Source organism: Mauremys mutica, chromosome 11 (assembly GCF_020497125.1).
Source record: "Mauremys mutica isolate MM-2020 ecotype Southern chromosome 11, ASM2049712v1, whole genome shotgun sequence".
In the NCBI taxonomy this organism is placed as follows: domain Eukaryota; kingdom Metazoa; phylum Chordata; order Testudines; family Geoemydidae; genus Mauremys; species Mauremys mutica.
In genome coordinates, this window is record NC_059082.1 from 8,349,504 (window position 1) to 8,364,288 (window position 14,785).

The 14,785-nt window shown below is 41.6% G+C and overlaps 1 protein-coding gene across 2 annotated transcripts in view; it reads left to right on the top strand.

Moving 5' to 3' along the window:
* Positions 1–14,785, top strand: part of ADAMTS17 (ADAM metallopeptidase with thrombospondin type 1 motif 17) — a 268,096-nt gene that overhangs the window by 232,283 nt on the left and 21,028 nt on the right. For both annotated transcript variants that reach the window (XM_044980674.1, XM_044980672.1), the window contains exon 22: positions 7,611–7,763. In XM_044980674.1, the coding sequence (XP_044836609.1) occupies positions 7,611–7,763 (153 nt within the window). The remainder of the gene's footprint in view (positions 1–7,610; positions 7,764–14,785) is intronic.

Genomic DNA, 14,785 nt, shown 5'->3' on the forward strand with positions numbered 1-14,785 from the left:
GTATTTATAAAGAGTTTGTAAATGGTTAATAAATGATTAATAGATGTTACAAGCATTTTATAGACATGAGTAGTATGTGCTATAGGTGGTAATAAGCCATGGTTACAAGCACCCTACTAACCTGTTGGAGTCTAACAATCTTCTAGAGCAGTGTTTCCCAAACTTGGGACGCTGCTTGTGTAGGGAAAGCCCCTGGCAGGCCGGGCCGATTTGTTTATCTGACACAGCCAGAGGATCGGCCAATCGCAGCTCCCACTGGCCGCGGTTCGCTGCTCCAGGCCAATGGGGGCTGCTGGAAGCGGCGGCCAGTACGTCCCTCAGCCCGCGCCGCTTCCAGCAGCTCCCATTGGCCTGGAGCAGTGAACCATGGCTAGTGGGAGCCGTGATCGGCCAGACCTGCGGATGCGGCAGGTAAACAAACCGGCCTGGCCCACCAGGGGCTTTCCCTGCACAAGCGGCGTCCCAAGTTTGGAAGACACTGCTGTAGAGCAATTACTTAGGCTTGTCCTAAAATGTCTATTAATTATTTATCAGACAAAGTATAAACTGTTTATAAATGTGCCCTTATTATAAAGCGTGATCAAAAAATCTAATTCGGACATAAGGGAAATCCCATTTCTGTTTTTGACCATGAATTTATAGGAATTAGGCTGGGCCATATGTTATGAAGTAGTAAAAACCACCATTGATGCTGCAGCCTTTAAGGAGAATGGACATAGGAAAGAACTGACATGTCCAGTAAAATCCCCAACTATCCCTTAGAATGCAATAGCAAAATAACAAGCTTTGCAACATTAGCAATGAATGAAGAACAGAAACAATATTTTCATAATTAAATAATCCTAAACAACTCCAATGTAAGCCCTCCGGGGACCCTGGATATGTCCAGGGGTTGCTAGCCTGCAGTGAAGTCCATGCTGCCATGTCTTCACTACTATTGTTACCTGCGCTGGCTGGATTAAAAGGTAGTGCAGGGATGCCTACCTGCTCACACCTTCATTTGCTGTAAGATGTACCCTGAGAGATGGGTTTAGGATGTGATTATTTTTGAATTTGGGATATCAAAGAAGAGGTTTGAGAATCCCATATTGATTTCAAATATATCAGACAGCGGCATGGATAGTGTGGCTTCATATTGTGGCAGATCTCTTCTGATAGGTAGTTGGGGTCCGCATCCAGATCAGTAGCAGGATATTCTAGCCCAGGGGGCCACGTTTTCAAATGAGCCTCAATCCAGTTTCTGAAATTGCACCTGCAGTTTTCTGTGCACCCATTTTTGAGCATTTAGTTTTCTATCTGTATCCATGCACAAGAATTGCGATGTGTATATACGCATGCATCATTTGCCTGGCACAGAGCAAACACAGAGTGACATGTGGCTGTTACGATGGCATTTGTTTATTGTATTAAGTGCTGACTGTGCTCTCTTTATTAAAGTCTGCTGTGATTGTTAGGTTGCTTTTATATGGTATTTCAGGAATGAGAACGGAGGGGAGAGTGCTGGGCTAGTGGCTTCAGTGTGGCCACTCATCATTCACTGGCACAGACATCTACAAGAGATGCAAGCTTGTATTGTTCTTGAGTCAGTTGTTTGCCAGTATCCTTTAAACTAATCCCTGGCCTGCAAAGGGTGCATGGTAATTTGCTTCATATTCTAATTTTCTCCAATAAGATCCCCAGCCAAGCTGGCCAGGATATGTTTCTTGGCCATCGTTAACTCTCCCAGCATGACTTCAATGTTTGTGTTGACATAATACCTGCTAGACTCACCTTAACGATAAAAAGTCCTTTTCCCCTTCGGCATTGCACTTGTGGTTTCACAGGCATAACTCCAGAATGGCTGTATTACAGGGCAGGGCCAGCCTATGGGCAAGAGGATGCTTTTGATCTCTCCCTGTTTTGCATTGTTTACTTTTTTTTTTTAGTACAATATCAGATAATCTTGGGTAAGTAGGAGTGTTTATACTCCTAGAACTTCAGGATCCCAGCTGTGTTGCAGGGACAGAGGGTGTTTTTTTTAACAGGGACTAAGTGCTATTTAATTGTAGTCAGGAAATCTCCAGTACAAGAGGTAATATTCTGAAGTTCCAGGACAGTATATTATTTTACCATTCAGCAGGACACTACATACATTCGCTAGTCCTTGAAACTCTTTTTCTTCCAAATCTTTTCATCTTTTTCCCATTCCCAAATGGAGGAAGCAAAGTTCTGGGATTTTGGCATATTTTTTATACATTTTATACATCATCATTCCAGATTATCTCTTCTTTTTATTTCTGATGGGATGCCTGTTTCTAGGTCTGCTGCATTGTAGAAATGCTTGTTTATGATGGTATTGTTGTGATTGTGGTTTCCTGAAATTCTCGCCTATTTCAGATGGGCAAAGCTCATTAACTGGTTGTGTGTGGTCTTTTGTCACCAATCCATTTCCCAGTTAGAACAGTGTTTGCATCTTGCTTTTGTTAAATGAGTGTAATTTGAGCTACATAAGGGATTCATCAGAGCAAAAGTCAACTAAACAGTTTCATGACAAATATGTATTTTTTAAATTATCTGAAAGTGAGAGATTTATTTTTCCGTTAATACTTTTCTCCAAAGTTTTGGGATCTAGATTAATCATTGCCAACCAGTTGGTTTTTGAAGTTAGTTCTTTTTCAAGACATGTTTTTGTGATCATATGGTCCATTTTGACTTAGGAAAGACAATTTCACATTGTGTCAGTCTGAGCACATTTTACACCCGTAAACCTTTCTTGGCTGGAAATCAGCTAAATCCTTACCATTTGAAATTGAGATTGTGGAAAAAAACGCACTATCACAATGGTGATATCATTTTATAAACCAATTTTCACATGAATTATTTTGTTCTTTGGCTACAAAGAAAAAAAACTGAATAAAGTGCAAGTTGAGGTCTGATCACCAATGAAAAAGTACATTCTGAAAGCTAAATCCAAGACAATCTTCAGTGTGGAAAAAAAAATTAAGTTCCCTTTTTAATGCCAAATGCTTGGAATTACTTGGATAAAGTATTGCTCAACCCATTTTTAATGACCAAAAATAGAGAGTAGTTACAAAAAGGTGAAAGTTTCTACTGTTCAGGAGTTGGGATAGAATATGAAGAAAAATATGCTGATTTGCTTCTACCAAGAGGCCTGTAATGATGTGTAATGCTCAGGGGCCAGGTAGGCCAAAGTGCAGTTCAGATAAGTGGTCAAAATTCACACAAGTGGTCCAATAGCCAGCAGATCCAATTCAGGGAGAAGACACAGAGAGGAGCTAGCGGGGTCTGGCAAGATCGTAAGTCAGGATCTGATGGGGCTGCAAGGCAGAGTCAAGCAGGGTCCAAATAGCAGCTAGCAGGCAAAGGCCCTGTTGCTCAGACAAGGCCAGAAAGGAAGCAGGAAGTTTATATATGGCCACCAGCCAATCAGGGTCAAGACCATGTGGCCAGGGCTGGCTCCAGGCACCAGCTTATCAAGCAGGTGCTCGGGGTGGTAACCCTGGAGCGGGGCGGCACTTTCAGGTATTCGGCGGCGATTTGGCGGAGGGTCCCTCACTCCCGCTCGGATCTGCATGTGGCCAATCAGGAAGCAGATCCTGGAACCCTGGAAGCTGACCCATCCAAATCTTTGAATTCCCTGGTAATTGAATGAGCTGGTGTGACGTGATGACCAAGGCTGCTTCCTGAGAACCCAGTCGGCTAGGGTTTGAGACCAGGGTCCTCACAACATTTGTCGATGAGGTTGTCTCTTGGCTTTTAACTCAATTCTTTATAAAACCTTTTGAGGTTTGGTCAGATGTAATCTGGACATTCATCAATTGCAAATGTTTTCTGTAGAATCTTTGTAAAACCCATGCACTAAAAAAATGTTCTTAATGGTCAGAGCAGTTGAGCAGAGCAATGAACTTGTTAATGAAGCAGTTGATATGTCCCCACTACGGACACTCTGATCACAGACTGGGGCCTTTGTTTAAAACACTGTTTTGTCAGCTATAAATGTGGTGTAGATTTGTGAATGACATAAAGGCTCATGCAAATAAATGCTTGGTTTTCCAAAATGTTTGTAAATCCCCTGAGAGAGATTTTTACATTGTGAAAAATACTCCTACTTTAGCTTTACTCACTTTTAGGAAATTGGATGATTTGAGGGGTTAAGAACAACATGATGAGACCAAGCACCCTTGAGGAGTTCCTCCTGTCACCTTATGAAATCATACATTGCAGTCAGGAACACTGCGTGATAGTTCAGGAAATTCTGCACCAAATGGAGTAATCCATTGCTTGTGGGTACAGCCTAGAGAAATACAGCTTGAGATCTCAGGGAAGTTGATAAGAGCTTTAAGGAGTCTGCCATTACAGCATACAGAGTTCTCTCTGTAGCCTGAAGGAATTTGTCCTAGTAGCTTGTGGAATCCTATGATCGTGTTCCATCCATAAGGAGGTCATGCAATGAACAGCACACAGTAAATTAAGTGGACAGCTTCCCAGATTTTAAAGAAGTCATTTTGTAGTTTCTGTGAAGTATTTAAAGGCATGTCTGTTAGCTTGCCAGCTCATAAACACTTGTCATTCATGTCCTTAACAAGGCCAGCTGGTCAAAACTGCCTGGATTGTATTTTTAAGACAGACAGGCATGCTGAGATGTGTCCATTTGATGTAACGTATCAAGCTGATGCTTGTTTCCAGCATAGACCCCCTGAATGGAGAAGCCTCTTGGAATATACTCAAAAGACCTCACAGGGTATTTCATATCTCCACTATTTATTCAGTGTCAAGTCAACTGTCTTTTCCTCACCGATCCCTGAGGGGGAGAACTTGATGCTCAAGAGAGGGTTAGTTGTTATCTCAGTTGGTCTGTAGATCATTTTCCACCCAGCTGTCCCCAGCGGGCTTTCCATGAAAACTGGCTTGTAACCACTGCACTGGCAGGAAAGTGGAGCGTAGGAAGAACATACGTGCTGCTGTACATTGGTACGATTTAGATAGGTTTGACAATGCCACCCGTTCCAATATCCCTTTGTTGGAAAAGTGATCATTTAAAGCAGTGTTTCTTAGTCTTGGGATTGTGACTCTATCCAGGGTGGGTCCCTGAGGGGCTGTGAGGTCAAAACAAAACAAAAATTCCAACCTTCCTTCAACTTGGGTAGCAAAATGATGCTCAAATATCCCCACGTGCATAGCAGCCTTGGCAGAATCCACTTCCACAGAACTCAAGAACTTGAAATGGACCTTTGGTGCCCACTCACGTGCATGTGGATTACATTGTCCTAGTACTTGTAATCCTGTCTCCTCTAGCGGCTGCTCCCAGCAACTATAACTGTCTGCTGCTTTCTCAGAGCTAAAGACTATACCCCTTATCACAAGTGAGAGAGGCCTGTGCTTTTAGTGCTGAAGAGCCTGCCTTTGAGCCCTGCTATGACTCAGGTGTCTGTGTGTAGCCATAGTTTGCTGAATGTCATTTTGAACTGATTGCAAACTGTGGGGTCAAGGAGGATGAATGGAAATACATTGGCATAATATCACCCTTGGGTTACGTGTACTGTATGATTGCATGCATTGCCATAACCTATGATGGGAAGCATTATTAACCAAATAGAAAAGAGTGTTTGTCATTTGCTCTCAACATAATTAAGAGAAAGCACACTGTACAGAATCAAAGATGCAGTGCAGAGTACGCATTATCTGCATTGCAGAAGACCTTGCTGCAGGATTTCGTGAGCTGGGATACCGCAAGACCTTGCAAATTCCACTGTGCATCCCAAGAGATTGAGTTGGTGCCACTGTGATTTTAGAATGCTTCATTGCATAGTCATGCATAAGCAAAGGATGCAGAAGCTTCCCTGTTGTGTACTCTGGTGTATTTGTCCTTCTTCAGTATTGATAATAATCTCTTAAATAAAGGGGTTAAAAATTCTACACATGCAGCACTGACTCCCGTTTAGAACTGGTTGAAATTTTTCAAATAAAAGGGTTTTTTTGTTTGCAAAATTGCCGTTTTTTGGAAATATTTTTCCACAAAATATTGTCAGATTTTTTGTCCTTTTTTTAAAACATTTACTGGGGAAAATATGAGGGCTGTCAAGCGATTAAAAAAATGAATCATGATTAATCATCAGATTAATTGCACTGTTAAAGAATAATAGAATATCGTTTATTTAAATATTTTTGATGTTTTCTACATTTTCAAATATATTGATTTCAGTTACCACACAGCATACTAAGTATACTGTGCTCACTTTATATTATTATTTTTATTACAAATATTTGCACAGTAAAAAACAAAAGAAATAGTATTTTTAATTCACCTAATACAAATAATGTAGTACAATCTGGGTCATCATCCAAGATTGCTATAATATGAAATATATGGCAGAACGCGGGTAAAACAGAGCAGGAGACAATTTTCTCCCAAGGAGATCAGTCACAAATTTAATTAACGCATCATTTTTTTTTAACGAGCGTCATCAGCATGGAAGCATGTCCTCTGAAATGCTGGCTGAAGCATGAAGGGGCATATGAATGTTTAGCATATGTGACACCTAAGTGCCTTGCAATGACGGCTACAAAAGTGCCATGCGAACGCCTGTTCTCGCTTTCAGGTGACATTGTAAATAAGAAGCGGACAGCATTATGTCCCGTAAATGTAAACAAACTTGTTCGTCTTAGCAATTGGCTCAACAAAAAGTAGGACTGAGTGGACTTGTCAGCTCTAAAGTTGTTTTGTTTTTTGAGTGCAATTATGTAACAAAAAATCTACATTCGTAAGTTATACTTTCATGATAAAGAGATTGTGCTACAGTACTTGTATGAGGTGAATTGAAAAATACTATTTCTTTTGTTTATCATTTTACAGTGCAAATATTTGTAATAAAAATATTATAAAGTGAGCAGTGTACACTTTGTATTCTGTGTTATAAGTGAAATTTCTATATTTGAAAATGTAGAAAAACATCCAAAAAAATTAAATTTCAATTGTATTCTATTATTTAACAGTGCAATGAAAACTGCAATTAATTGTGATTAATTTTTTTCATTGCGATTAATTTTTTTGAGTTAATCGTGTGAGTTAACTGCGATTAATCGACAGCTCTAGTTAAAAATGCCACATCTGCAACACTCACTCCTGTTTAGAACTGGTTGAAAATTTTCAAATAAAAGGTTTTTTTGGTTGCAAAATTGCTGTTTTTCGGAAACATTTTTCCAGAAAATATTGTCAGATTTCTTGCCTTTTTAAAAAAATATTTACTGAAAAAAAAAATTGAATGTATCATTACATTTTTTTTGTTTCCCATGGTTTTGGTAAATGAAAAATATTGATGGTATTTTAGATAATGTAAAAATTTGATAGGGGAGAATTACTAAAATGGCTAAAAGAATTGAAAAAAACAAACCCTTCAAAATGACAAAACCAGCTTTGAATATTTAAACTTTTTCATGAAACTTGTTTTTCATTTGTCCCTCGACTCTGCTTCTGCAGGTGTGATGACAACCAGCCGAGATGGTAATTATTTGTAGTATCATAGTGAGTAGGAGCCCTGGTCATGAACCGGGATCCCATTCTGCTAAGTGCAGTCATGCAGCAATTGAAGGTAATGCCTCTTGTTTTTCAGTGCTCAGCGGATTGTGGCAGGGGAATCCAGAAGAGAACAGTAATGTGCACGAATTCTCAAGGGAAATGCGATGCAGCCACCAGGCCAAGGGACGAGGAAGAGTGTGAGGATCACACAGGCTGTTATGAGTGGAAAACAGGGGATTGGTCTAAGGTAACGGTGATCTCTGAGCAGTGTTTGTACTGTAATTGCCTAGATTATCGGGTCAGGAATCCACCTTTTAAACAACCCATCAGTGTGGATTTATGCAGCACGCAGTGCTGGTACGGGAAGTTTGAGTCCCACGTTTCAGAGTTGTTGGGTTTTAATTATACTGTTTAATAGGAAGTAGACGTATTCTCATGGTTTTTTTAAAATTTGATTTCCATGAAAGTAGTTTGGGGATTTAAACACTCCGTCCCAGCATCGACAACCCAAACACTGCAGCTTTGGGCTACTGCACAAGACACAGACATCTGTTTCCATTTTCTAAGCTGAGCAAACAGCAAAGTAAGCAGCAGAAGTTTGATTCGTTTTAGAAATAGATCTTTCAGTGCTAACAGTTGCAGGTAGTGTTAGAAATGTGGCTGCTGAGGAGTAATGGGATCCTGAATGGCGGCTCGTGTGGCCCATTCTGAGGAGCAGAGGGGTGCTCTAACTGCTGTATGACCTCCAATCCCCAAAGGTTTTCTCCAGCTGTGCGCCATAACTGCTGTATCCTCCAACCCCCAGAGGTTGTCTGTGCTGTGGCTGTGTGCCACACACACATGTTCTCCGCCATGGTTTTGGGATGTATTGTGGGGGGCAGACCTCCCGCAAAGTCCCTTATGAGGCTAAGAAGAGAATGAAGAAGCTGAGCAGTCCACAGATACACCAGGCTGGCTCGCAGTTCTACCTCAGAGCTCTCAGTAGAGGTGGCATCCCCTGGCAACAACCACCCCCTTCAAGGTAATCAGTGGGAACGGGACACAGTCCGAAGCCCCCCGCTATCTCCAGGATCAATCTATCCCCCTTTAGCTCTCTCCCCCTCCCCTGCCTCTCTCCTTGCCAGGAGAAGGAGAAATCTCAGGGCTCCAGAGGGCAAATTGAATGGCAGAATCCACTACGAGATATTTGGTGCGGGAACTCGTTTGCTTGGGACTCTCCTGCACTGGCCTGCACACAGGAGGGTCAGGCAGGCTTTGGGCTTGGCCGTAGAGAGACCCTGCGAGGGGAAATGAAACAAAACACTACCTAAAAGAAGGCAACTAGGTTGGCCTAGTTAATGTGGGCTGCTAGTGCCTGGAAAGCACCTGCTCAGCAAATCCTCCCAAGAGAGACAAGGGGACTCAAAGCACCGAATGCCAAATTCTGCTCCTCTGACTCATACGAGTAGCCCCTGATGGCAAGCAGAATCTGACGCTTACTGTTTCGTCCCAGCAAAGATGCAGCCAAAGGGGTACAGCGGTATCTCCCTTAGCCGCCAGCGCCTCAGAGCCTGGTTGCCATCACAAGAAATACACTGCACGGTCTTATCCGTGACTCGCTCTGACCCTCTGAAGTGAAAATTAGTCATTTACTTAAAAACAGAGCCAGAGCCAGAATTCCCATCCTCAGGGCCACCCTCTACCCCCACTCACACCATCGTGAATGTAGAGCCCCTGAGTGTTGTCAGTGGACTTAATCCTGATATACCGATGTAAGTCAGTGGAGAATTGGTGCCTGAGTTTTCACTCAGTCCTTAGCCACACAGGCAGTTTTGCCTGAGTAAGGACCTCAGCAATTAGCCGTGCTGTACATAAAATCTCTTTAAATTGCTAACTGTCTTTTGCTTGGAGGAACTGAAATTTCCCAGGAATATTATATTCCAGTCCTGTTTTATCTTATCTTTGTAACCGTACCATTCTTTAAACACAAAGCCTGCTTTGTGTTTAAACTACTGGGATACAGTAGTTTCATTTTGCTTTCCAAAAAAGCAAGTTTAATTCTTGTTGTTGTTGATTAAACTCCAGTGAAACAGAGGCCATCGCGAGCAAACGGGCTTACCTGCCGTAGCATTTTTTAGATGACGATCAGTAATAAAAATATTTGTAAATAGGTCCCTTCAGGAGGCAATTGCATGTGAATCTAATGGTGTTGATGCTGGAGAATGCAGTAAGAACCTGCCATATGCAATAAGTCTATATTTATCTGCATGAATCTGCATCACAGAATGTTTAGAGTATTGAACATTATTTTATTCATAACCTGGCATGCGGAACCCAGGAGAACTAACCAAAATAAACTGTCCCCCTATATTAACAGGTGAAATAACATTTTTTTTAAGAATCTTAAAACATTTCAGAGTAGGAATTGACTGGGATTCTTTTTATAGGAGGAAATAGGAGAAAGTTGTGAATTCACCAATTACATAGATTCAGCGATCCCGAGGTTTTAAACCCAATAGGAGATCCCCTAAAGCCATCATACATCCTAACCCATCCTGCTGGTATTGGCCAGCATAGCATGGTAGGCGGCCCTTTTCGGTGAACATGTCATTGTTTGGGAGCAGTAGAGTGTAGTGAACTCCATGAAGTCAAACTAAAATCCCATTGTAAAACATTGTTGCGACATAAATTGCCGTGAAAGAATTTAGCGCTTATAAAACAGAAGCTTTTCGTGTTAATACAAATTAGCCTCGGAACATGCAACAACTTCGTAAAATGATTTCACTGGGCATTTTCAGTCGATTGCTGGGAGTATTTTTGTGGGGGGGAGGGTTAATGATCAATAGTTAATTCTCAGATAAAAGAAAATTGTTGATTCTTTACATGCATGCAAACAACTTACATGGCAGCCCCACGAATATTCTGCCCTCCAGTCCATCCCTCATCCAAACAGTGACGGTTAAGGTTTTAGAATCCATCATGAGGCACATAGGAAGAGACAAAACCTCATAAAAAGAATAAAGTCCAGACAAACCTTATAAATAGGAAACGTGCATGTGTGGTAATGGGCAAACTGTTTTTATTATTTGCAGAGCAGCCTCCCTAGAACACACAGAGCGTATAAATGAACAGACAGATCACTGCTGTAGGGAGCTCACAGTCAAATTCAGACATGACAGCGCACAGGATGACAGTAAACAATGCCTGAGTGAGGCACATGGGATGAACCAGGGTTACCATAGCGAAAGATGAGACATGTTTATGTTCTGTACCCATTTCATTAGTTCCTGGTGTGCTCAGATATTGCGGTGATGGACAGCAACATAAAACCTTAAGTTACATTGTTAGTAGTGTTTTATACATTATCTATATGTACACTCACACGTTCATATATAAGTTTATATAGGGGCTTGATCCGCCTTGTGCAGAACAGGAAGTTGGGGGTGGGGTAGGCACATGGGCTAGATCTCCCGGCCCAGGCTTCACATACTGTTCTGCAGCCTCTACAGCTCCACTATTACTCCACAGCCCTTAGGTCAGTGTTTCCCAAACATGGGATGTCGCTTGTGTAGGGAAAATCCCTGGCGGGCCGGGCCGGTTTGTTTACCTGCCGCGTCCGCAGGTCCAGCCGATCGCGGCTCCCACTGGCCGCGGTTCGCTGCTCTAGGCCAGTGGGAGCTGCTGGAAGCGGCAGCCAGTACATTCCTCGGCCCGTGCCGCTTCAGCAGCCCCCATTGGCCTGGAGCAGCGAACTACGGCCCCAAGTGGAGCTGATGTCCACTGTGCAATGCCATTTGCTCTGGCTTACGGCCTGGAGGAGAATTTTAGCTCTAATTGTTGTTATATTTGCAACGTATGTGGGGGATACTATTTAAAGTTGCCTCTAAAGTTTATTCCGAATGTCCTATGCAGATACACATGTGACATTTTTAGTTCACTCTGCAGTTCCTTACTGTTTATCCAGCCCCTGAGGATAATATAATTATTATTTTTATTTATTTAGCACTAACGCAGAACTATACAAAACATAAATGAAGACATTCCTTGTCCCACACATCCTATCGTCTAAAGGGTGGACATACTAGACATATCATACTAGATGAAAGTGTTCGCTTAGAATTTTAAATCTTTCTTTCTTTCTCTCTAACTTGATGTCTTCAGAGTCACAATTCATTATATATTTTTCCTATATGATATAAAGGTGACCAAATGAATAGGAACGACCTCGGCCATCTCCCATTCACACCATTTATTCACGTGGAAATACATCTATCCACATCAGCGGTTTCTGGAAGTGTTGCTCACCCAGTTAGTGTTCAGATAAACACACACATCTCACTCACTCACCATCATTTGGATACTTTGAAGCAGTTCTATATTGGCTGAAAACTGTGGCCCGTTAAACGCTTTATCATTGGATAGTAAATGACTTTTTTTTTTGTTTATTGTGCTGTTTAAAGGAAAGGATCAACGTTGCTCATTTTCCCAGTACTTCACACTGAAGCTTAAATTTTAAAAATATGTTTTGAACCTGCTAGTTATTCCAGGGGTACTGCTTTTTAGCAGTATGGACATTGATGAACTACGATGGCTTAAATATATTGTGAACTAACTTCAGCTACGGCTCCCGATAACCTGGTAAATTACTGCACTCTCTTAAAAGATGCAGGTTGTTACATAAAGTTTAATAGTGTACATAATTTATCCTGTTTGCATGTGTTAGGCTGCACTTGAGGGAGTGAGCTGAAGGACTTTGTCCTTGACCTTGCATCCAGGATCCATCATGAGTCATGTAGTGAAAATGTACATCCTGAATGATGCAGTGATGCTTTTCTGACTTGGCTCAGGAGCATGTTGGGTCGACCACGGTGCTGACAAACATCAAGTGTTGCCTGAAGTTGAACAGTGCTAGGGAGTTGCTTTTCAGCTCCCCAAGCGTCCCCCAAATTTCTCCCTCTTCTCCACTCCCCTCCTAGTCTGGTATTGAAGAAGCAGTGAGATCACTCAGGTACAAATCAGCAAGTGTGATATTTTCCTCATGCTCTGTTTCCCCAGTTGGCTGTTGGACTCTTTCAGGGTATAACTGGAACTAGCAATATTTAAATAGTCAGAGAATGATTCACTATTCTTCTGGATTTTTTTTTAATTTCTGACTTAGTTTATTTGTTTCACTGGTTTATACCAGCTTGACATTTGCTGTTTCTGCCTTGTGAATAGTGTCTTAGTTTTGGGGTCAGCAGCAGAATCAGAGTGATTCTGGTTTCCCAATTCCACTATTTAGTTATATTATTTCAAGAGGATTATATCCAGGAAGCCCAGAATTGGGGGCGCAAAAAAATTTAGTGCTGACATTTTGGGTAGATGGAGCGTTAGACATGCAGTTTATTTCCCCAAGGCAACAAGCTAGCAGTCATATCCTATCATATCATATATTTCATAGTCTCATGAAAAAAGTCTTTTAAAGGAGGAAAGGTGCAGTTGCTGGATCATATTCTGATCTCATTTACACTTATGTAAATCCAGAGTAATTGACTATAATGATTCCCTACAATCCATTGGTCAAAACCCAAGGATCCCACTTAACATAAAAGCAGCAAAGAATCCTGTGGCACCTTATAGACTAACAGACGTTTTGCAGCATGAGCTTTCGTGGGTGAATACCCACTTCATCGGATGCAAGTATTCATCCACGAAAGCTCATGCTGCAAAACGTCTGTTAGTCTGTAAGGTGCCACAGGATTCTTTGCTGCTTTTACAGATCCACACTAACACGGCTACCCCTCTGATACTTGCCACTTAACTTAGTAGGTCAGATATTGATTTCAGTTACAACAGTGTAAATCCAGATTAATTTAGTCAGATGAGTTACTCCAGATTTACATCAGTGTAACTGAGATCAGAATCTGACCTACTGTGTTGAGCAAGACCCTTGGGTGTTGTTTAGTAAGGACCAGGTTCTCAGGACAAATATAAATGTCTGAGCTGAGACTGTATTAAGTGGGGAAAAGAGATTTGGGGAAGAAACATTCTTTTACCAATTTCTATTTCAAACACTTGGCTGGCACGGATCTCAGAGGGTACATGGGAACCCAGACCCCTTACTGACTGGAACAAACTAGAGCAAAGCCCTAGTAGAAAATGTGATGTTAAAAATGTTCTTGCTGTCAAATAATGTCATTAATGATAAAGCACATTTGAAAAATTACCCATAGCCACCTGTCATCCCAGGCAATCAACAGTTGCCAATTTCTTTCCAGTCCTTTTCTCAGCCTATGTAATGCTGGCTGCAGGTACTCATCCCAGGCGAATGTTTAAAATTTGGAGGGAGTCTATTTTCCTATTAGATTAGCATTGCTTTTATGCCAAACATTGAAATGTTTCATACTGAGGATCGCGGGTTATTAGTCATGATTGTGGTAACAAGGGCTTTCTAATTGCAAATGAATTATTTTGGCAGTTTTTTGCAGTAAATTGTATTCTCTAAAAGAAATAAAAACACAGTGCGGTGCACTAAGAGCCATTTTTCTTTCAGTGACTACTGTACAATCAAGCCTTTCTTCCTAATTCTAGGGACAGGCATGTTTTCTGAGTTACAGGTGTCTGGGAACATCAGAAAATCCTTCTGTTCTCCTTGCCCTTGATGATTACCTCACATTACATGATAAGAAGAGCAAATCAACGCCAGCTGTAGTTTAGGAGGTGTATTCAAAGCTGTTGTGACTAGAGAAGCAAACTCTCCTTCTTTACAGCATTCATTACATAGTCACCGCTTGACCTGCCATCTGTTTATAATAAACCACAGACAACTTGTTAATTCTTGATAAAGGTCACAATCAAGTTCATCTTCTTATGCCTTGGGGGAAAATAACTTTTCTTCTTCAATTCACATTTCTGGATTGAAAATTACAAGAGGTGGACAGTAATTTAGATCCGAAGCCAAGCATCGCAGCTGGCAGCCCGTTTCTGCACATACAACTAATATCCCTGCAAAAGTGGGTGTGTGCCCATTTTTGTGCGGGCACACAAATAGGGTAGTGATTGCACACAAGTTTGCGTGCACAAATTGCAGTTTGCACATGCAAAATTGTTGCACAGAAGTGGATGTTGGAAATTTGGCCAGAGGAGTGTCTGCTGCTAGTTGGCTACCCTAAGAAGCATGCAGAATATAGAAACTGAAATGACATGGATGAGATGTGCTCTGTGTAGGACCCAGCTGTGGGGAGGGAATGTGGTTCTTAGCCAACTTTCCACTTCCCCAGTCCTGGGGCTGACCGGGGCCAGATCAGCCTC